General features: G+C 36.3%; 1 protein-coding gene across 2 annotated transcripts in view; it reads right to left on the bottom strand.

Annotated features, from left to right (window-relative positions):
* Nucleotides 1-25,259, bottom strand: part of LOC108971932 (putative neural-cadherin 2) — a 157,951-nt gene that overhangs the window by 22,115 nt on the left and 110,577 nt on the right. For both annotated transcript variants that reach the window (XM_018938287.1, XM_018938288.1), the window contains exons 2-5: nucleotides 15,901-16,044; nucleotides 9,978-10,093; nucleotides 7,991-8,155; nucleotides 1,650-1,787 (exon numbers count right to left, since the gene is read on the bottom strand). In XM_018938287.1, coding sequence (XP_018793832.1) covers nucleotides 1,650-1,787; nucleotides 7,991-8,155; nucleotides 9,978-10,093; nucleotides 15,901-16,044 — 563 coding nt within the window. The remainder of the gene's footprint in view (nucleotides 1-1,649; nucleotides 1,788-7,990; nucleotides 8,156-9,977; nucleotides 10,094-15,900; nucleotides 16,045-25,259) is intronic.

Raw genomic sequence — 25,259 nt, 5'->3', positions numbered from 1 at the left:
AAATATTGATCTATGAGATGTGTCATAACGGTTTCTAGAGTTAAGATTGTTTTGATTTCAATTCAGATTAAATTCAGATTTATACAGCAGTTTTTTAACGCATTACGTGAAACTGATCAGGTTTTTGAAATATCTTACAAGAAAGTTTAAATTCTTAATAAAAAATTATGAGATGGCATTTTTGATGGCTCCTCCTAGTCTAGAAAATTAGATGAGCTCTGAGGAAGGGCCATTGAGTATTCTAAGTTTAGACGTGTTGAAGTAAGCACTGAAGACGGTGGACGCATAGGACCAAATGATGTTGTTTCAACGGAATGATGTTGTTTAACGTTCAATGGAACGTATACATCATATCATTCACAAATAATCTGTTGGTGCCTCGCGAGCTCACTTTTGATCAAAAACAACGACGAGCTGATGATCGAAGCAGTGTTTGAAGATAACCAAGATACGTTGATATGTGTCCATGGATGGAACATGACTTCATCATTTCACTGCGAAGTTCAATCATAGTCATCGAACAGCGGCCGAATTGAAAACAAAAAAAATATTAAAGTATTGTTTCACTAAAACAACGCACCGTGTTACAAGTTAGAGAACACGATGACAGAAATTCATGAATTGGGCTTCGAATGGCTTCCGCAACCACCGTATTCTCTCCTAGCGACTATCTCCGGYTAAAAAATCTAAAAAGATTGCTTGCTGTTCAGAAATTTTCTTCGAATCGCCGAAACTAAGAAACTTTTTGAAGCAAAGGACAAATTGTACTACAAAAATGGTGGAATCGAAAAGTGGGAAGGTCACTTTAATCAGTGTGTCACCCTTGAGGGCAGCTATGTTGAATAAAAAAGAGAGAATTTTGACAAAAAGCTGTATCTTAATATTCTATGGTACGCCSGGGACTTTTCAATTGACCTGATAATTGCAKGTTGCATGTAAAAAATAATAAAATTAAAATTTATTAACATAACATAAATATTAATTTCATTAACCGAGCGAAAATAACAATCACGGAAATATTTCACAACGAAAAGGAGTGACGAATTACAGTAAATTGTTACGAACAAGAACACAAAACGGTCTACCCAAACATCAGCGGCATGATCCCTTCATCTCCCCTCATTGTCGGCTCGTCTACAAAAACCCGTTTGGGCGTCAATAAGTTCTTGCAAAAACGTCCACATCTACGAAATTATGCCCACAGRAAAGAGAATCCGCTGGTGAAGTTCATTAACTAATATATTTTAATATTGAAACATATGAGATGAGTAAACGCSTTAATAGTCCATAAGCTGTTACTTATTGTGAGGCAAAACGAAAACGTGTTACAAAAATTATAGCCCGAAGTTAAAAGGTAGCGATAATCAATATGTTCAATTTGGTACATATTATATATCAACAATGGTGAATAAAAAACTCGAAATTTGTGGAAAGTGTGATTTTAAACGACACGAATTTTTGACCTGCCTGAAATAATAAACGCATTGTGCTTATAAAGATTTAATATGCCTTATTGCAGTTATAATTACTATATCAAGTATTGYTCGTAGCTGTAAATTCGCTTTCCATATTTAATCAAAATGTGCCTGCTTTATACATCGTTATGTAATACTTGTAAAAAGTTAAATTTTATTGTAGTAATAGCTTACCTTTAGTACAAAAATATCACCCGTTGTACGATTTATATCGAATTTACTATTTGCTGTGTTATCCGGGTCRATGCCCTGGCCGGTGAGAAAGTACACAATACTCATTGGCCTATCTACGTCGCCATCGGTGGCAGTAACCTAATTCCAAGAGAAATGGAGAGCAAAACACAGAAAAAGTGGTTAACACACATAAATTACCGTTCATTCATTCGCTTCGCCATTGTTTGGAAATGATGGCAGAAGTCGGCTGAGATTTTTATTAAATACCAGCGCGATTTATTGCGGTTTCGTTCGATTGTGGATACATGATTATTGTGTTTATGGTGTGATATAGGGTGGTCATTATTTACCAATTTTTTTTTTATATTTGAAAACACCAGTTTTTGCTTTAAGAACTAGGATCAAATGTCAACAAGTTTTTTATTCTTAATTGAACAATGCCTAAATCATGTTTTTTCTCYGGCACTCGAAGTGTAACCAATTAAAAACGCCATAAATTCKGTTTGAAAAAATATTTGTTTTTATTTTAAAGWASAAAATGTGTGAAATAATCATAAATTCAAGACCAATCCATTTTTGCTCGATATGATCACCTTTTGCTTTAATTATGGTCTTGATACGGTCAAAAAACGAATCGCAATCTACCCGAATGTGACTTGCCGGTATTTTGGCCCCCTCACGGACATTGGCTGTCTTCAGCATCTCGAGGCTAGCGTATTTTTTACTTCGCGCCTTGCTCTCCDAAATGGCCCAKAGCGAATAATCCATTGGAATCGGTTCTGGTGAATTCAAGAGCCATTATGTGGTCGTAATGAAATTCGGAACATTATTTTTCAACCATTTTTGGTTCACTCGCGCTTTGTGAGACGGTGCTGAGTCTCGTTGAAACGTCTATGGTTTCCGATCGAAATGTTCGTTTTCCCATGGCTTCAAAGCCCTCCAGAACCCTTTCCCGATAATATGTCGCATTGACTTTGACGCCAGGCTCGATGAAAACAATTGGAGAGCGCCCATCTGCGGTGACAGAGGCCCAAACCATAATTTGTGGCGGGTGCTGCCTCCAAATGGCCAACCGATGACTTATATTCTCTTATGAACGGTCGGTCAAGTAAACCATATCATTTTGAGAGTTAACGAATTCCTCAATTAGAAACATTTTTTCGTCAGAAAACACAATGTTAGGAATTTGACCGGTTTCGGCCAAGAAGCAACTGCTTCGCTCTCTCAAGTCTTACTTGTTGCTGCTTCGGTGTGAGATCATGGGTCTTTTGGAACTTGTAAGGCTTGAGCTCAGTTTTGAATATGCGCGGATGCTGCGGTCGGATATTTTCAATTCTTTAGCCATTTGATTGGCACTTCGTTCTCACTTCGTCGCTTCTTCACTTTCCGAACCATCTCACGTGACGTTGCCGTCTTTTGATGACTGCCTCCATGGCGTTTTGCGATGCTACCAGTATCATTGTAACGAGTGATGGTGCGAATAAATAAAAGCTTTATTCACATTAAGGTGTTTGAGCTCACGCACAATTGCTGGCTGTGATTTRCCAGTTAAATATAAAACCATCACACTATTACGTTTGAGTTCCATCGCTGATCACTTTTTTTTGCGTTCACTTTTAGCAAAACTCCTTTGTACACTTGTGAACAATATTCCGAACTGTCATTCAGCTAATTTATAAAAAGCTGATTCCAATGCGAGAACTGCGCGAACGGTCTGAAGTTGGTTACAGTTCGAGTGCCCTGTAAATAATATCTGGTTTTTTGATACTTTTAAACCTTGAGAAAGTGGTACTCTTATACAAAATTTTCCGTTTCCAAAAAATATTCCTTACAGTTCTACTCAGTTAAAGTTATAAACCAAAGGTACTGACTACTCTCTCTCCTACAAGTTTTGTATGCAATGGTGTTGCTCATACGACATGGTGTCCTGTTTTGTTTGGTTTAAAATTTGTACCGCCTATAGCATTTGAAGGAATGTCTTTATGAARAAAAAAACATCATTATAAATTTTTTTGGCGATATAAAAATTTATTGCGAAAGAGCAAAAAATCCCATATAAAATACTAAAAATGATTAAGGCACGGTATGAACTGTAATAAACTGAAATTTAATTAGAAAATAACGGGCACCCTAACCCACACGCCTATTTATATAAATGGCACATAGTCTATATTCATACATATGTGCATTGCTGCCTACATGTGAATGTCTGTTACACATGTATTTCCTTTACAATCAGTTGACGCATTGCCCATATAAATTAACAAAAAACAAAARCACATTTAATTGCAAATATCAAATTTTAAAATAAAGATAAAAGTTGCCCCAAAATGTTGAATACTTATAAGTAAGCAAGAGTTTGGCACTGAAAAAATATGATAGTTTTTACAAGCACTGGTTTTTGTGCGCAGCAAAATCCTTCGCTGAGAATATTTCTTTATTATCCTTCCCCRAAAAACCGTCTGCATGTGTTACAAAATATCTGTTTTATTTCTACGACAATGTGGCACGTAACGTGCAACGTACAGCAAAAATGTATTGTTAACTTCATTTCATTGCATATGCTCGACAATTATAACTGTATACACGAACATACTCATGCATTTGCACGTATGCGTCGCCAGCATTAACGGACTTGCCAGGCGTAAATGTAAGGACACTTTTGGACTTTTTATGAGCACTTTTTTGCTGTAAACAAAGTAATAATGAAAATCAAATCGCTTTTAAAGCTATTTTCACACATTTCGAATGATTTTTCGCCTGCGTCGCCAACGGCCATGCATATATGTAAATAAACTCTTAAACTAAAAACAAGCAAGTAAGGAAGGGCTAAGTTTGGGTGCAATTTTATACTCTCGAATTTAAAATTGTGATATTTGGGAAGTAATCGTTGCTGCAGCKCAATTTTCACTTGTATATGGGCGGTGTTACAAAAACAGTATTATACCCTATAGCAACATGTTGAGAGAGTATAAATATACACAAAAAAAATATATCTATTGATATTTTTAAGTTTTTATTGCGTTATTCATTTATTTGCTGCGCGCCGCCACATTYGCATATGGTTTTGGCATTATTCGAGCGTTTTAAATGTGTACAGTTGYTCGTTGTGAAATGCGAATGCGCACTGAGTGCATAAGCGTGCACTGAAATGCTTTCCTACTTGGTTATGCAGCTTAGCGGTTTAAGTAAATGCTTAATGTTAGTCAGCAATTCACAGCTCAATCACTCGCATTCAACGACAGCAATTTTGCATTAATTTMAACAATATTTCAGCCACATTTACCTTTGTGTGCCCATATGTTTACGAACYTGTGATGAAACAAAAGGTTTATGGAATCGGCATGCGAATTATTAAATAATCAATACGGTTTTATAATATTCCCTGCGGAATCTGGCTTTATTTTGTGTTTCTGTTTTCGTGTAAATGGTAACGTAAAAGTGTAAATGGCATTTGTATACTCTCGCAACAAGACATATATTTGTCACAACAAAAACTAATCGGGAAAAATATAGAGTGATATTTGTATCAATACAGTTTTTCAATTGTGAATCTATCCTGAATTAATTTACATCGACGTGAGCTGGTGGCACAAAAATCGCATATTTTATTTTCGCTCACGTTCCACTTTGAGGTTCCCTAATTARAAAAAAGCAAATCAATTATTATTTATTGAAGAATGTTTATTATCATTCGAATGAACATTATTTCATATTTATTTTTAAAGATTATCTCATTCAAATATTGGCCGCGGCTACAACACATCCGTCCATCCGTTGCGTAAAATTTTCGATGACTCGTTTRAACATTTCGACTSGTAACTGGCGAATGACAYGCGCGATGTTTTGCTCTAACGCCTGAATCAAGGCGAGATTATCTGCATGGACCTTAAGCTWTACATATCCCCAAAGGAAAAAGTTAACAGTGTGATATCACGATCTTGGAAGCCAATCGACCGTTCCAAAACATGAAATTCGCTGCTCACCGAAATATAATAWATCGTTTGATTGATGCGATGTGTTGAAAGTGAGCCGTCTTGTTGAAACCATATCAATATCAGGCTTCAAATACTTGGTTTTCAAGGCGCAATTGGCGGTTGTGTTCTCATCGGCATCATTTTGAAGAAATATACACGGGCTCATAAACACCAAGCCGTAGTTTTTTTCTGGATATAATGGAGGATCTTGAATCACTTCAGGTTGCTCTTCGACCTAAATGCGGCAATTTTGCTGGTTTACATACCCATTGAGACAGAAATGAGCCTCATCGCTTAATAAAATTTGGCTCGAAAACGACGCATCTTCTTGGAACTTTAAAAAAACCTGTAGAACGAAACCATGTCGCTTGGTCGAACGGCTTCAGTTCTTGCACAAGCTGCATTTCAAGTGATTCCATACATCAGTCCGAGTTACTGTGGACGGCTTCGAAACGGTGTACACTCTCAGTTAGGACTGCTTTCATTTCTTAACTGCGTACTGGATCTGGACTTTTCGGTCGATTATTATCCAATAAYGAATGSTGAGTCCCAAGATGGGTGATAGTGTTGCGTTTAATACGCGGCCTATTCTTGTGATCTTGAGTGGGGCTAAGCGCGCAAAACACATTCTTTCCATAAGTAAATTTTACCACGTGTGCTCTGTCAAAAAAGACTGTTGCAAAAGTACCTCTACGTGATCACCCCTTAAGGGGCGAGAATGCTTTAGAAGCTTAAAAAATTAGATTTTTTTCTCTTAGATCTCTTTAAAAATAATCTAAGAATATGTCCCAAAGCTAAAGATGGGAATTCGCAATATTTTCGAAACTAGAAGGGAAATAGTGACTGAGTGTTTAGGGCAAAAAGCGAAAACTTTGATTTCTCGGTTTTTAATTTTTACGATTTTTCTTAATTGGCAGGATAGAAAAAAATCAAACATCGTATGGAGTTGGGGCAAAGTTTATTATCTTGGGCATTCAATTATCTTCTATTTAAACTAAAAAAATTAAAAAAAGTCAAGTTTGAACATATTCTTAAACAACATAAGGTCGAATTGTTTTGGTAAAAAAACAAATTCTTTTCAATTTATAAAAAATTTTAAAATCTTACAACTTTTTGGAATTTTTTTTGTTTAGCTAGAAGATAAATTATTAAAACATATCAAACTCTTTCAATTTTTTGTTTACGACAGAAAATGCGACCTACATCCTGCCCGCCGTCCGACAAATGCACATGCGAGATGCTTCGGGCAATTGCTTCCCAAAGGCAGAATATTAAAGCTTTCCTTTAGGAATGTTGTTTACACATAGAACTATAAGCCGCAAACATTTCGCTTTAGTCAATTATTTCTTCTCCCTCCATCCCAAAAACCTTCCCAAAAAATCGAATTTTTAAGCCTCTACTTTTGTAGTTAAGTAATATTATTGGCTATTTTAAGGTATGTTTAATTTTTATGTTTAGACTATTTGGTGCCTTCAATGAAACTACTTACCTCCGTTATGCGTTTTGTAGATACACATTCAGGGCTTGGTATCTGTTGGAGTGTTTTATTTTTAACTTATATTCTCGAAACGGCCAATGCCTCGTTATTGTMGGGACAAGCTGTTTATTCAAATTATATTGTATACTGAGCTAACTTTTGATATTTTCTAGCGTACACCGTATTATCTCTGCCACAGATTCGTCTAGAGTGACTCCTTACTTAGCTAACTTGTCTGCTTTTTATTGTTGAAAATACTCTTGTAACGGAAAGCCAAATTATGAACAAGTGGAACTGACATGCCAGTAAGCTTAGAGCACTTCTACATTTGTTTGTTATGTTGGAATTGATCTTTGGTGACGGCGAGTGTAGTATAGCTGTTCGGCTATCTGTGAATATTTTAAATTATCATTGATTTCATTTCCGCGCACATTTTTCAACCATTTTCCTTGAGCCAGTCATTTTACAATGTGTAAATATATGTTTTCGGATGCTTATCCTTTTCCACTGATATCGGCTATTAAAAGTACTACAACTYCTTATATTATAAAAGCATGTTAGAAATAACATAAAATGTTAGAAATAAATCATACACCACCCACTTTTAGGTTAAAACTTGTGACCAGATGAAGTCAATGACTTAGAGAACATGGTTTGTCGAATACCGCACAAAAATTTAGAGAAGCTCAAAACGTTGTTAGTTAGAGCAGCATAGTCAATATRTGTTATATTATTGGGGTACTTACAAGCCGTCGTAAAGCATTGTAAMATCGAAATGAAATTATCATATAGTATACCATTTATTTAAAAGTTAAATATAAATACCACCATCATTTCCAAATTTTATTTTTATATTTTAGATAAAAAGCTTTAGTAATTCCTCATACCTGTAGTATACGTTTAGGAAGATTACGATCATCTTCTTCCGTAATTTGTGTGCGATATGTTTGACGATCGAATGACGGTGGATTATCGTTGACGTCGCGTACATTGATGACGACGGTGGTGTAATTTGTTTTGCGATTGCGCGACGCTTCCAAACGGAGTTCGTACTAAGAAAATAGACAGCAAAATTAGGAAATCAATACATTTTAAATTACTTTCACATAACCAAATGCATGCAGTAAAAACATTGATTGTAAATGAAATTTTAGTAGCTGTCATTGCAAGCTGGATGAGTGGTACTATTCACAATAAAGTTGTAGGTTTTTGGGGTATAACAGCCACTCCCTTTTTTTGTTACTTAACGAAATATACATACAAATGCATGCGTTGCGCTTGAGTTTTGGTAAAAAATATTTCTTATCTTGGCATCTGAGTTGCGAATTCAATTTCGACGCGCTTCCAACTTATTTGGGGCTTGCATAACTTCCATATTCGCATTTACTTTCAAAAATTTATGTGCGAGGGTTTCATATATATTATATGTGACGCTTGCTATAAAAAGCTGCATGTTCCTTTAAGTACAAATTTTACATGTAATGTAAAAATTGCTCATGCAAAGCAGCACAGACGTACCCTAGAAAGTGCCCACTTAAGTAGGTTTGCGCATGTTAAGTTACAGTGATTTAAATTGATTAAAAAGGAAAGAAATTTCAACCAAATGGAGAGTTTGTTAAACTTGCTTTGATTTATGTAGGTACCTAAAAGCACTGCAAGTCTGCTCAAACTTGGCACTTTGGCTTTTGAGAGCGATTGACTGTGGAAGTAATTAAAAACTCATTTTGGATTTGGATTCCATGTTCGCTTTATGTTAGCGAAATGTTGAATAGGTGCTTCAAAAGTCTCTCAAAAACTGGCATAACATGTTCGATTCGCTACTCTCTACTCTACTCTAGTATACGATAATATTTAAGACATTCTTTATGTAATTATCAAGAAATTTTGCCTTGTTTCAACAGAAAATGCTCATAATAATAGCTGTTAAAAGTTGTAATATGTCAACTGTGAATACAACTAGTTATAACATATGGTTATTAAATAAAAAATGAATTCCATTCGACCACTGTTTGTGTCACTGTGCTCATGTACATATGGTACATGCGTCCGTGCCAAGATTGTGCAGTCGTCTGCAAACATCTGTAAATTATAGTGAGGGACAAAGTGAAAGTTGATTTTTCTGAAAATAAGTGTGCGGCATGGCACTCACTGCATGGGTTCGTTGGCATTTTGCGTGCATGATTTCTCAATGGGCTGTTGGCCTGATTCGCCAAGGCTATGGGTCTGACATGTCCAGTGACGGCGTCATTATAATCGGCCCTCACGCGTGCCAGTGCGCTCAAGCGTGGCGCACGGAAATCATACTGGGGCATAAGTGCTAATTTTCARTTTCGAAACAAACTTAAATGATTTTTATACTTAAATTTTCTGTAAAATTATAGTTGACTTTAAAACAACTCAGACGAAGCTATGTCGGCTAATGGGGAGCTGTTAATATGTATACAGCTTAATTTTATTATAGAAAGTGTATATAATAYGGAAATGCAAAATTAAGCTTTTAACTGCAGTTCAAATAAGAAAATAASAGTTTTCATCCAGAAAACGGCATAAAGCGGAAATTTCGCTTATATTTTCTTCTTCAGTCGCTTAATGAAATGTTTATTCTTACTCCAATGCCCGTGGCCTAGTTAAGTTTTTTTTGGCAGCAGTGTAGCCGTGCGATGTGCAAACATTCAAAAATATTTAAARACTGGCGGATATTTGTGAAAGCATTACCAAATATGCATAAATATCATGAATAAGTTCATATGTTTGTACGTGCTTTTTAAGGAAAAAGCTTTAAATTTATTTAGCAAACAAGCCGTTAGTATTAAGATAAAAGCATATTTAATTATATATATGTAAAAATGTGAATGCATGTAAATATGTACTTACCCTTGGTCGGGTTTCRTAGTCGAGTGGGCTGGCTACGAAAATCGCGCCAGTTGTGTTTTGTACGCCAAAGGCATTGCCTATGTTACCGCCTGTGATCTGGTATCGAATATTCGTGGCTGAAGAAAGAAAATATTTTTGTTATTTTATGTATGTAAATATAGGTATATAAATACATGAAAATTATGTGGAGCTTTAATGTTTTACCCATTCTAATTCATATACATATAATATTTGTGGAATTCATAAATGTTTAAAATTTGTCTTTTATATTCCATTTTGCAGATTTTGAGATACAGAAATGCGGCGATATCAGTTTTCCATTATTTGTATACCCGAATGTTTCGAAGATGGAATTGTGAGACCCGCTTGGCTCTGCTTTAAAAGGATTAGTACAAGCAATACTTCATGGGTATTTSGAGCCATTTTAAATGTGCTCTCTGTTATTAATCGATTGGCACCTATTATGGTAAATATTGCTCAGGTTTGTTATTATTAAGTGTGATGCTTGACCTAGGGGCTTATTGACAGCCTACCCCACTGCGCGCAAAAGCACATTGGATCAAATCAATGCGTTGATCAGCCCCCTGAAAATGCCAAGCAATTTGTTTTCATTACCAAATAACCTTGGTAGGATTCGAGGGCCATCAAAAACTTTCAAGGGCTCCTTTTCAACGTGGTACCAGAATTAARTCTAATAATTAAGTAATCACAACTACTACCAGTTGAGCCTCCATACTGCTCTGAATTGCTGGTCAGGTGCTCCATACACATACCACTTTATTAGTGGACAGTTCAACGAATCAGCTTGAAAAWAATTTAGGTACCGAAAGAACRTGTCTTGGTTAACTAACCAGAACTTAACTCACAGATGGCTGCTAAGCAGATATTGAGAAAAGGGTCTTTAGTACTAAGACCTTTTGTTTTAGGAGTTTATTTTATAATTGTTTTGCTATGCACATCTTTTAATCCAAGGTATCAAAATACCGTGTTGTCTTCAGCGACCGAAACGGGTTCACCRAAGTACCAATTTCTGTATGTGGAACAAGAAAAAATCAAACGAATCCTAACGGAAGAGCAATCCACAATTCCGGCAATAATATGGTCCAATAGAACTAATTATTTACCGTCTGTCCCTCCGCAATAAATTCATGATGCACCAAGCCACGAATATCGAAAACAACCATGAGCAACGCTTAGATTTTTGTGCGGCTTCGACGGGGTCTTTGTGGTTTTGACTCGTTTTCTCCATTCCGATGATTCTTGACTTGTTTGCATGTCTGTCAAACGCATAAATCTATATAAATCTGGTTGGCATTCATAATACCCTCCATAAATGTGGGATAGGAATTCGCACGATGAAGCATATATAAAGAAAGTTGTTTGTAGTACGCTTTTGAAAGAAGTTCAGCTTTATCAGGACGAGTCGAGCAAAAACGCATTTCCTACCAAAAAATATGCACTAAAATTATTGAGACGTACTCACGAGAGATGCCGTGCTCTCTTCCGTCTCCGTCTCGCTAACATTTGCCTAACCTTGATTTCTAAGCACGCTATCCTTCACTTGTTTAATATATTCGTCAGTTGAAGAGGTCGAAGTACGTCCAGAGCGAGACATGTCTTCAACAATGTTTGAAGGCTTTGTATCACTCAAAAGCTTGTGTTTTTGAATTACCGTAAGCTTTTGCCAACATTTTCAACGATTTAGCACACGAAATTTGTTTGGAAACTAAAAATTTATGGCAAGTTCTTTGTTCGAGTTTTTGCTCCAAAGTAAAAAGCACTTCTGAGGTGTACCGACTTAAGTAGCTCCTGTAAACAAACTGGTTGACAAGTCGAACTCATGTTTGACATAGTAATTAAGGACAGTCCTAGMAATTTAGCAAAATAAATAAAGTTTCAGTAGGACATGTCATGTATGGAGTCAGTGGGAATGCTTGAGAATCCTAATATTCTTTACGTGGAAACTGAAATCGTTATGCACCGATTTCGCCTATTTTTATAACTGTTGACACGATTCACACTCAGTTGTCACAAAAAACGCCTTCTTAACAGTGTAATCATCAAAAATGTCACAAAGTTGTTCTGAGGTGAAATGAGGTGATCAGTGAAATGATCGTATGCCCTGAGTTGAGACAATCCCAAAAAACTAAAATGGTTCGAAATGTTGAAGTTCAAATCAAAAGCACCATTACTTTAAACTCAGTAAACATTTGCCCGTAGCTCTTAGCTCCTCTACTTAGAAGTTGTATATGAGCGAGAACGGGAACACTTAAACGTTTACTTATCTTCATATTGTGATTGCACACGTCTTGGTTTATTGAATTTATGTGCCACTAGTAAAAGCAACAACAGCAATGTCATGGAAGCATTACGATAATATGCGTAAAATGTTGATAAAATGACGTAACGGGCACCACACATTAAACCGCTCTAATGAAGTAAAGCCACCGAAGTGTTAAGCGCCGACAAGTGTGTGCATGTGTGGCTTGATTGTGTCTACTCATGCGTGAGTGCCGGGAAAGCAATTTCCAAAACACGCAGCATTTTGCTGAGCTGTGAGCTGTGCGCCGTGCTTGGGTTTGATGGCGCGATTTTTGTTGCTTTAATCTATACTCATTATCAGTCATTAAGTGTGATGAAAAGGAAGAGATAGGCCAAGTGCTTTCACCCGAGTATGTGCTTGAGCTGAGTAACAAGCAATGCTGCCATTTAAGCGAAATATGTAATGCATACATGCATATAAATACATATGTAGTATATATATATACTGCCTTGCAGTTTGTAGTACACGGCGTATACGCAACCAAATTCTGCTTGTTAAAGTTGCTATGCAATAATAATTAAGCAATTAGCGTTAAATCATCCTGTGTATACATGTATTGTAGTCGTAGACTTCTCAATTGCAGCACCGAATAGGCAAAAATAGATCGGTGCCAATATGTAATGAGGATTGCTGGGAAGAAATTCAAACTGCGTGACCTAATTACTCGCTCGCCTGTCTGGCAAAACTCAAAGTAGCGTAAACAAGTGGAAAAGTTTTGAAATCGACGAAAGCGAAACTTTCAATGACACCGCAAACTTTGCGCCTTTATTGGCGTTTAAATTTAATGCGCGCAGTTTTGATAWCGTAGATTCTTTCACGCTTGATGGGCGTTTGACAGTACGCATTCAAGCTTTTACCGGCTCTAAAAATGTGAAGTTCGTAGAAAGCTTTAAAACGTAGGATGGAAGGTATACAAACATATTTTTATAAGAGGCCAGTGTAGAAAATTTTTGAAAACGAATGGAGTAAAGCCTGAAACTCACTTAAAAATGACAGATAAAAYAAATTACAGATGATCTGTAGATCGAAATAAGGGTCTCTATTTAATATTTTAAACAAAATCTTTTTTTTCCCATACATTATATTAGGAACATAAGACTTTKTTTTTAAGTTTACCATAAATTTTGATATTAAGTCAAAGAGGTGTATATCCAAAAGTTGTATATGTRTTCAGTACCGACAACTTTGTCATGCAACGTTTTTCTATTAAGTTCACMGTTATGCCGGAAATCGAGGTAAAGCGCACCAATTTTATTTTCCACAACCTCAAAAAACTTTTTCTTTTGTTTTTGTTGTTTACTTTTCATTTCCAGTAGGTTTCAACCTATAATGAATTTCTTGAAGTATTTACCTTTTTCAAAGTCGCCTCCTGCGCTCTAAAGCATAATGCGTTTAAATACCACTTTTGACTAAACAATGTCYTACGACAACTGATTAAAAAGCTGTTTTCAAAAGTATTTATTAATATCAACATATTTTTTTATATACTTTGGAAGGAGCGAGCGCAAAGATGCATTGTTTAAAGTTTTTATTCRATACATAAATCTCAACGAAAACTGAAATTTTGCAAAACGTTTATCTAYGCCTCACATATTTCTTCCGTTTTAGTTGTTATCGTACATCATAAATAAAATTCCTCCCATAAATTCCAAGCGATTRACAATTGTACCATAAACACAAAAACAAAATACGCACACACTTGCGTATAGTAATATAAGCATATGTGGCTATTCGTGTAATGTATGAGTGAAGTAAATATATGAAGAGCTCGCCAGATGCTGCAGCTTTTATTTCTTAAGAAGCAACGTTTCTGAAGCAAAGCTTCAGTACGTTCTAATTTCAATTCATTATTGTAGGCAGCACTTAGTGCTATAGGCATTCAAATTGGTTTAAGATACCCTATCCTTGGTTTAGTTTTACCGCAGAAACCTATTGCTTCTTATTTAAATCTGTGTGCTGTGTCTTAAGATAGCGAAGTGTTGAAATATTTCATTTGTCTCCTTAAATAAAACGGTATTCTTCCACGTTTCCCTAATTCATTTTGAAATTTGTCATTTACGGTTTTGTTTACGGCTTTTTCATGCGAATTCTTTCCATACACTCGCCGTAAATATCCATCCATTTGGGTTAATGTGCACACAATTCGTTTCTTTCCGTCGTTGTGACCTCTCTCTCTCTCTTTCGTTTTGCCGCACTTTTACTTCTTCTTCCTTAGTAAACATTCATCCTTTGCCACAGTTGTCTTGCAGTATCCTTCTATTATTATTTGCTACTATTTTAGGCGGAGACTTCGAGGCGCCTGCCAACGTTGGCGGCTTTGTTGGCTCTCGCAAGGCAATGCTGTTGTACTTTTCAGAGTTAAGTWACATTTGTACGCGTATATTGTCGATATGCGGAAAATGAATGTCAATTTTATTAAACACTAGCGTACAATTGGCGCACTTGTGGATAAGGGTAATATTCAAATTGGTTTTCTCGTTATTTTCACGCTTGCCGCATTTACATACATACCCAATCTCCAGCTGTGAGAAACCAATGAAATATTGTGGCAAAGTATACAAACGTTTAACCAACAGAAGCATTACCATATTTTCCGCTGCTTTTAACAATGGCTACACAAATGGAATTATGTCATTTGCAGTAAAAGCATACAGGGTGTATTAAGTTTGTCATGAAGTGTGTAACACCCAGAAGGAAGGGTCGGAGACCCTATAAAGTGTATATGTAAATAAGCTGTATGTTGAGCTGAGTCGATTTAGCCATGATATATACATATATACGAACTAGTCCCTCAATTTTTAAGATCTCGTTTTGAAATTTTGTAAATGTCATTTCTCTTCAAGAAGCTGCTCAGTTATCGGAACTGCCGATATCCGACCACTATAACATATAGCTGCCATACGAACTGCACAATCGGAATCAAGTTCTTGTATGGAAAACTTTCGCATTTGACGTGGTATCTTCACGAAATTTTACATGGATTACTGCTTAAGGTAATAATATAATCTCTGAAAAAATTGTTCAGATCGGATTACAATAGCATATAGCTTCAATACAAACTGAGCACATAGTTACTAAAAGAAATACACCTGTGAAAGGTATATTAGGTTCAGTGCAGCCGAAGTTAATATTTTTTCTTGTTGATAACTAATCTTGATTCTCTACTCTTTTTKCGTGTCGTGCWCGTTCAATAACATTAAAATATTCRATTAAAGCGAAATGTATCTRTGCCYAAAAACTAAAAACAGTATGTCTATYTGAGGTGTTCGACTTCAGATTATGCACCAATGTTGGTTGTTCTTAAAGCGCTTAAATACATTTTCTCCTTGCGAATTGACAGTCGTTGGCCGCATATACATACGTACATGTCCATTCTGCTATCTTAGAAGTGATTTTCGTGAGCACGGCGTGCAAAGAAACTTTTAACGATTTTTTTCACGGCAGGGAGTTTTAAATGTTAGCAAATCAGTTAGTGATTGCCTGTAGAGTGTGTGTATATGTATGAATACATGTAAAGTAAAACTAATATTTCCATATCTAAAACTTTAAGGCATTTGAACATCATAAATGAAGGCCATTTGACTGTGTTGTGATACTTACAATCATTGTGATTCTTGGCGTTGACGGTGAGCACAGTTGTCTGTAGATCGGCATTCTCATCAATTTCAGTCTCGTAGAGAAATCTGTCGAAATACGGTGGAGAGTCGTTTTTATCGGCAATACCAATGCGTACAAATTTTGTAACTGCAAAGAGAAAAACATAAACTTTAAATAGAAACTCATTTCAAATACAGCTTTTATCTATTCGTTTAAGTGGTTGGAGGAAAGTTTTCAAAATAAACTTTTTGGATTTATTTGTTTTATTTTTTGCTCCATTGCTCTCATGCATTAAATGTCTAAACGCACATACACATACAGACACACATGCCAAGAAAGTTTGTACATTCCTCTTTAAGGAAATATAAATACAGTTAAAACTTCTGATATTCAGAAGTTATATGGCTTATCGCCTGCCTTTGGTATGTATGTGTGTTTGTCGCCGTTATTTGAGTCTGCTCGCTTGCACAATGGCACTTTCTTACAACAAACAWTTGACGATGCTTACAATGCATTTCATTGATTTTGTAGGATACGAGTACTATAAACATTGGAAACGCATTTGGGCATCCGTGCGATATTGCAGCACATTACACTTCAAATGTTTTCTAGTTGCATTTTATGCAACTCGAAGTTGCACAACAAGAAACRCTTCAAGTGACATGCTCATCTATTGTGTGCAAAATTACTATCTTAATTAATTTTACGATCATACCGAGTTGTGATAACATTTTCGGAAAGTGAGAAGGGAAGAACTGGCAGAAATTGCACTTTTAATAAATTTAATCTCAAATTAAAGTAAAAAATGCATTTACAACGCATTTAAAAACGCCTTGAAAGGCTCTTGATAATTTTATAAAAAAATGCCAAAAAAAAAATCACTTATCTCTTAGAATTCCTGACCTTAACTTACAGTTTTACATCTCTATTTACAAATYCTATACTCAGAAATCTGTGCAAATAGTTTAAGCAACAATTTATTTCTCATTGTTATTCACTTTCGTCGCAGTTTTATGGCTTACTCTCGGTGTTGTCTCTCAATGCTGCCAAAGGAAATGTGCAGCGCACGTGATGGAAACTATTACTGCTACAGTGGCAGTTCTAGTGCAAATGTAAAAAGTAATTTTCTATTTTCTTAGCTTTTCAAGTGAACTGGTGCGTAGCGAATTCCATTTGCATACGTGCAACAATTAGATTTTACAGATATGTATGTGCTGCTTCATATATATGTATATATTTGTACGAACGCACTTAACAGTTAAATATTTATTTGTTTTAGGTTTTGGTTGCAAGTCAACTTTCTGTGAAACTTATATAGTAAATCATTTTCATATTTTATAATTGAATATTGTATTGGTTTACTTGGAAATAAAAATAAATAACGACAGTGGCGTGTCTTAAATGATTTATTATTAAATGCAAACTTCTTCTTCCATATTCTCAGATGAGACAAAATCTCCCAAGTTTATCTGTATTTTCTCTATGGTCGAACTTTTTTCATACAACTAACGTTTTTGGTTCTAAACGATTCACAAACAAGTAAAGAAGCAACCGCAGGAACGGAATATAAGCAATTTTATATATACATATACTATATATATATCTCATGCACCATACGACTTATTCGATTTGCTAGAATAACGTAAATCATTAAATGGAGTTGGGGTAGTGTCGACCCGATTTTGTCTATTAACTATTGTCGTGCCACTACCTAATAAATTGTAATATAATTAACGTACCTCACATGTAATAACCAATCATATGGAGTAAAGTCAACCGGATGTTTGCAAAACCTGATATTAGTTATATGGGGGCTAGGTCAAGTTTTCGCCAAAAAAAAAAAAAAAATGCACTGTTATGAGTACTGTTCTGTAATTTTTATTGAGTTATTGGCCGATGCATGTAATATAAAGTCACCCGGAAGTTCGAAAAAATTTATTTTATTATTGTATAATACTTCCCTAAGCGTATTGACCCCATTCTGACTATTTTTGATACACAGGCTTAGTTCATCAAGAAATGATTCTCTCTGAATTTCTATGTGTGTAAGGGAAGTTGGCGTGACTGCAGTCCGATTTCACCCATTTCCGCACAGAAATATAAGAAGACTGCCACGTATAAATATATGTATTACTAAATGTACCTCGATCAGTTTTAGGTAATAGGTACGTTTTAAAATTACATTTTTGACGATTTTTTTATTCTACGATTTAATATTTAATTTCTATTAATAGACCAAATCGAAATCGCTTATATTCAGTACGATTATGAATGAAAGTAGCCTCTTTCATTTGATATTAGTATTTTTTACAAAAAAAAAAAAAATGATGGTAAAGAATTCAAACTATTTCCTAAAAAAAAAAATGTATTTAAAATCTACTACTTAATAGCCTGAAAATGTGTTATTACGTCATATATATTATATTTAACGAAGAACCATCATAAAAGGAAAGCATGAAAGCTTTCACTTGATCAAAAATTATCCGAATTTTATTTTTGCCTAATTCCTAAAAAAAGAATCAGTTAATTACACTTTACCTTAGCTAACTTAAGAATCGAAATTGTTATCACAATAAAACTTATTTATGTACTCGGTACTCTCGATTAATGAATACTCTATTCGCAATCGGTCTATACCAGACACCCCATATTTTGAAACGGAATTGATCCCCACTATCTGACTGTGCATCATTTGTGAGGTTTCTTCAGATTCAATGTATGCGCTAGGTAYCTTCGGGCTAAGATGAGCGCCAAAGAAATACTCTTACGAACAGCATGGATGACAAGAAGATCACATCGCGCTGTTGCGATGGTGCGGTCACTTTATAGATAAAAGCACTTAAAATAAAACTCTATGCCATATTTTATTTTTAACACCTGCATTTTTCGCAATTTTGTGAAGTTAAAATACCTACAAACTAATCTTAGAAATGTGTTTGCAACCCGAAATTAGCAAAAAACCGTCCTTACATCACTGTCGAAAAATGATTGCAAACTAGTGTTAAAGTGTTTAAAAATTTCCTGGATTGAGATATCTCGATTAATACTGATTGATACATAAAAACGAAGCAAGAAAGAAAAGCATTTTTTCAATATACAGAGCTTAGGTCAACCAGTTGAACCAATAAATATACATATATACCTTAGGGTGATTCAAAAACATTTTTTTTTCGTTTTTTACTCTGAAAAATAGATTCCTAGACACCTCTGAGGAAGCCTCTACAAGAATTAATTGTAACGGGAAGGTGCTCCTACTTACAATTTTCTATTTCTTCATATTATCATATAGAAAACTTTATATCTCGCTTCCAACTACTTGACAAAATATCTTGGTCCTTAGATTTTGTAGGAAATTGAATGCTCTACAAAAAAGGTCTGTACGATTTTTTAAAAACTCAACCGTTTAAAAGATACTAACAGTTAAAGTTTGATTATTTCTGGGAAATTTTTTTATTTCTTTTGAATTTTATAACTGAATGAATTAAATTATTATGAACGATGAAACTCATAGGTTTTTCTGAGAGGTGTATATGAACCTGTTTTTCAGTGTACCAAACGAAAAAATAATAATTTTTTTTTTAATCACCCTAATATACATATATAATATATATAGACGGAAATCCGAAATTCGGCATTCAACTTCGAAACACACTGTGCTAAAACAATTTCTAAATTGTTTTACCGATACGTACGAGTATATATGATATAAAGTCAGATAGAGGGGAGTAATTCTATTTACTTTATTTAGGAAATGTACTTCAATGAAACCTTAAGGAACAGAAAGTTTTCTAGTGCTAAATTCTTTATTGATTATTATGTTCTCTGCAGAGAAGCAGAAGTAGTTCAGTTATTTTTATTTCTTTGTCAAATGCTGAGATAGAGCGTGGGTGTCGCAAAAGTTTTATATATGCAACTTAAGAAACTCTCGACTGAAAGTTCCGATTCTTCCGCATAGAAGAAATTCTATAGTATATTCTTCTTTTGCCTTTTGACAGCTTCTACAATAGTCGTTGTTGGTACGCGGGCATGTTTGCCAATTAGASACTGACCTGTTAGCATTCCTACTAGAGTTCTTCAGTAATTGAAGGGCGGCAATATTCCATTCATGTCACTTTTGTCTAGTTTTTGGGCAAGTCAGGGTTCACCGAGACTCAACTATTTCTGTAACATATTTGTCCATCAAATATTTACAAGTAGCCAGTGGTAGAGACATACTTAATACCTCTTTTTTGAAGTAAAATTTTAGGAATGTGGCTGATCTTGCTAGCTCATGAAATAGAATGTTAAGTTCACTAAGATATCAAAGCATTCTTTCTCTTTGCTTTCTGTATATATAAAAATATTCCTTCTTTTAAGCACACTCTTTGTTCGAACTAATTTTTCTGTAGTTACTGAAAAAAAAAACTCCACGTAATGAAACTAACATCGTTATTATCGTTTCAGTGTTTGACTGGAGTTTATTTAAAATATCTATKTCTCTTTTCAATCACACAAAATTCTTTTCGATTCAAATAACTAAAAAAAATTCAAGGTAAGCAAGAAAAAAAAAAAACATTTCTTAATATGTTAGTGATTAAATTTAACTTTTGGATTATATGTTAACGCAGCTCACGACAATTGAGCGCACCGTAACAGGCCAGTTGCTGAACATCTTACGACCGTCGGTAATACTTTGGCTTTTCCAGCGCTTTGATGCCCATTTGGCAAGGATCRCAAAATGTCAAACGCGTCAAGAGAGTAAGCGGAGCAAAACAAATAAAGGTAGTTCAAAAGAAAACGTAACGTGTTATGTGCGAGTAACTGAAAGARCACTGCACGGGTCTAATCCGCTTGAACTTACAGTGATGAAAGGAAAGGGAATTCGCAATGAAGTTGGATGCACTTCTTGATTGTAGCAGTACATGAATCCAGACATACATATGTATGTACGTGTTTATGGTTGAGTATGACTTTCGTATAACGGCGACAYATGCCACGTACATCTTTTTGCTGTAACAGTGAAAAGTGAAAAACTGRCAACTGTCTTTGTGCAGCGCATTGTTGTTTTTTAAGTGGTCTTTACAATAAGATATGTCACTTTTCAGAATATCGGTGGTACATATAAAACATTTTTACCGTTATAACTGTATTATTTTGTGTACTCATTTRAAGGAATCCTTTTAATAAGCACACCAACTTATAACAGCAATCTCATAGTGGTGTGATCTACATTCTTTATACGTATTAAATACTACTACAGCCATATAACGGCTTTTAAATTGGTGTACACTCCATACGGCGTCTYGCTAATTCATTGGGGTATTTACGCTTTAATACAGTTGCATTGATTTATATGAAAACTCTTACCTAGAGGTAATGTTGAGGAGCAAAGTTCCTTTAATAATTTGGGGCTTGGGCAGAGAAAATATTGTAAATATTGCGGCTTTAAATGTAAAACAGCTCACTACAATTCGCGTAGAATAATTTAATTCTTTGTAACTAACACACTTCTATTTGGAATACACCGAGAATTTATGCGTTCATAAAATTTGTATTCAGTATGTATCTAACAACAATTCAAAAGATAGCGAATTCTGGCAAAACAAGCGGGCTGCCATTGTGCATATCAGCAAGTACAACTGCTGCCGTTGCTGGTGGATATGGCTGAGCCTGCTGAAATCCTATTTTCCACCGTTACGTTACGAAGGTGTATGGGTGTATGTGTAGGTGTGTGTGGGACCGGCCAACAGGCGCGTATGTTGCAACAATGACATAACTGAAATCACCAAAGGCATATAAATATGCAGCGCTTGCCTGGCCGATTTTTGGGTGGTTTTTGTTTTCAACTTATTTGTTATTTCTTTTATGCTTCGCTTTGAAATCTGGGTTACGTCGCTGGCTGCTTGCACGCGGCGCTCTTTTGCACCGATTCCGGTTRATGTTGCTGCTGATACAGCCGCAGGGTGAATTTAAATGAACGTGCAACACAGCATACTTGTGCAAATATGGTATATGTGTGTGTGTTTGTGTGTGTGTATGCAACAAATGGCGGCACATTCATTCAGGCATGCATGCTGCCAGCTTCTTGTGTAATTTGCATGAACTAACACAGCGAAAGAGTTGCTTAGCAACAAAGCGGTGGGCGGCAGAGTTAGTATACAAATTTTGTCTGTTCTCTTTGTCTTTTATTAGATGGTCTTTACCACGCTTTATGGTGCTTAATTACACATATCGCAGACCAAATTCTTACGTTTTGACAACTAGGCACATTTGTGGGAGTGGGTTTTGAGGTTGCCACAATTTGCAGTCTTAAGTTTCAGTAGTTTGTACAAAGTAGCAAATCAAAACAAGGAAGTCGCGTTTAACAAATTTTGGTAAAKAAATAATCATACTACAATTTTTTATTTTCCATGCTGCAGTTTCATCTTGAGAGTCGTAGATTTTATAAAAAGTGTTGCGTAATTTCGTTTTTACATTTTATATGCAACAACCCCCAACAACATACAACTTTATATACTATATACATACATATATAATATAATAATGTTGTTCACAGTGCAGCTCTGCAGCTCTGAGCTTTATGTGCGCGTGATCTGCTTACACCCTCACTTCCTCTTCCTTCCAACACCATTTTTCGGCGTATGCGAAAAGGCCGTTCTCATAAAATGTTAATTATGGCCCGCTGAGGGCACGAAGCTGCGAACTGTGACCGCGTGGTGTGCCGAAAACAAGAAAATGGCATTTGTCCGTAATTAAAAACGTGCGTATAAGAGCTTGAAATGCAAATTACAATGCCGAGGAACTTACGAATGCCAAAGACTTTTGTCGGAGCACTGTGTACATTTGTGCATTATGTAAATAAGTATGAATAATAACTTTTTTAAATAAAATTAATGAATAGCATTAACACGACTCAAAATTCTCGTTARATTAATGTGTTTACGAGCTAAATTGAAAGCAAAATATTTGGCATAAATGCATRTAACGTTAATTAATCTCCGCTTTTGTACTTATGAATGGAAATATTCATATTAACATAAAAATAAAAACAAGAACAAMAAATAGAATTTGAATTTGAATTAATATTGAAAAAGCTTCTTTAATGACACATTCCCATCCATTCAAGGTAATAACAAGTAAGAAAGATCTAATTTCGGATGTAACCGAATATTTCACAGCATAAAGARGTTTATGGGATTTTGTGGGCGTAACAATGATGGAGGCTGGAGGCTGGAGTCATGTGTAGAAGTTCACGCAAGTGAGGAAAGTTCGCTGATCGCCATTCACTTGGGAGTGGCCGGAAACGATTTTTTTACATATGACTGAAGCAGCTCACGACTTCCGGTCTTTGACCAAGTATCCTCTGGGTAGCCTAAGAACATCCGTTTGAAGTCTTGCTAAAGTGAGAAGGCGAAATATTCCTACATAGGGTTGTGCGCTGGGTTTGGGACCGGCCACGTAAAAAAAAACCACCCCCAAAGAAAGGAAACAACAAGCCTCGGATGAGTGACCCCCGTTTTGATGACGACTATGGCAAACTAATTAAGGACTATGATTTGAGGGCATGCACCTGGAATGTCCGGTCTCTTAATGGGAAGGTGCCGCTGCCCAGGTGGTTGATGTCCTCGTGAAAATAAAGGCTGACATCACCGCCGTCCAAGAAATGYGATGGACGGGACAAGGACAGAGACGAGTAGGTCCTTGTGGCATTTACTACAGTGGCCATATAAAGGAGCGCAAGTTTGGTGTGGGATTCGTGGTGGAAGAGAGACTCCGCACAAGAAAATACATCAAACTACCTGGCTGCCTCCGKATCGAAAAGCCACCAACCAGGTCGCTCATATTGTGATAGACGGAAGACACGTCTCCAGTGTTCTAGATGTGCGTACGCTCCGAGGTCCTAACATCGACTCGGACCACTATCTTGTTGCAGCCAAGATTCGCACCCGCCTCTGTGCAGTAAAAAGTGCACGTCAACATCACAAGGAAGGTTCGTTGTCGAGAAGCTGCAATCACAACAGACAGCCGAACGATTTTCTACTCGGCTTGCAACTCGGTATAAGGGAACTGTGGGTCGGCATTTCAAACTCCTTACCTACAGCTGCAACCGAAACGWTTGGTTTCCGGAAATGCAAAAGAACGAGAAGTGCCGTGYTGCAGCGAAGAGAAAACAGGCTGCCTACCTCGCAACGTTACGATCGACCACAACACGTGCAGGATGGGATAKATAGCAAGAGTTGAAGAGGGAAGCRAAACGCATTTGCAGGCAGAAAATGAAAGAGGCCGAAATGCGTGTGTACGAAGAGCTTGATAAGCTGGCCGACAGGGGTAATGCTCGAAAATTCTACGAAAAAATTAGTAGACTAACAGAAAGTTTCAAGACCGGAGCATACTCTTGTAGAAAACCCAATGGTGATCTAGTCACCGATGCCCAGAGCATACTTAAATTATGGAGGGAACACTTCTCCAGCCTGCTGAATTGCAGTGAACACACAACACCAGGAGAAGGCGAATCCGATTCCCCAATCGATGACGATGGAGCAGACGTTCCATTGCCCGACCATGAAGAAGTTCGAATAGCAATTACCCAATCCATAAAAAACGAGACTCTACAATCTCTGCCAACTATCGTGGGATTAGCCTCCTCAACATCGCATATAAGGTTCTATGGAGTGTACTGTGTGAAAGATTAAAGCCCACCGTCAACAATCTGATTGGACCTTATCAGTGTTTCCAGGCTTCAGACCTGGAAAGTCAACAACCGACCAGATATTCAACATGCGATAAATCTTGGAAAAGACCCGTGAAAGGAGAATCGACATTAACCACCTCTTCGTCGATTTCAGAACTGCTTTCGACAGCACGAAAAGGAGCTGCCTTTATGCCGCGATGTTTGAATTTGGCATCCCCGTAAAACTAATACGGCTATGTAAACTGACGTTGAGCAACACCAAAAGCTCCGTCAGAATCGGGAACCCTATCTTACGATTTCTTCAACCCACTTCTGGAGAAAATAATTAGAGCTGCAGAACTAAATAGAGAAGATACAATCTTCTATAAGAGTGTACAGCTGCTGGCGTATGTGGATGATATTGATATCATCGGCCTCAACACCCGCACCGTTAGCTCTGCTTTCTCCAAACTCGACAATGAAGCAAAGCAAATGGGTCTGGCAGTGAACGAGGCAAGACGAAATGTCTCCTGTCATCAAACAAACAGTCGTCGCACTCGCAACTTGGCTCTATCGTCACTGATGACACTCATAACTTTGAAGTCGTAGGTAATTTCGTCYATCTTGGAACCAGCGTAAACACCACCAACAATGTCAGTCTGGAAATCCAACGTAGGATAACTCTTGCCAACAGGTGCTACTTCGGACTGAG

The sequence above is a fragment of the Bactrocera latifrons genome, unplaced genomic scaffold (genome assembly GCF_001853355.1).
Source record: "Bactrocera latifrons isolate USDA-ARS-PBARC rearing strain unplaced genomic scaffold, ASM185335v1 scaffold_369, whole genome shotgun sequence".
Classification (NCBI taxonomy): Eukaryota; Metazoa; Arthropoda; class Insecta; order Diptera; family Tephritidae; genus Bactrocera; species Bactrocera latifrons.
This window is presented reverse-complemented; position numbering and strand designations above follow the sequence as displayed.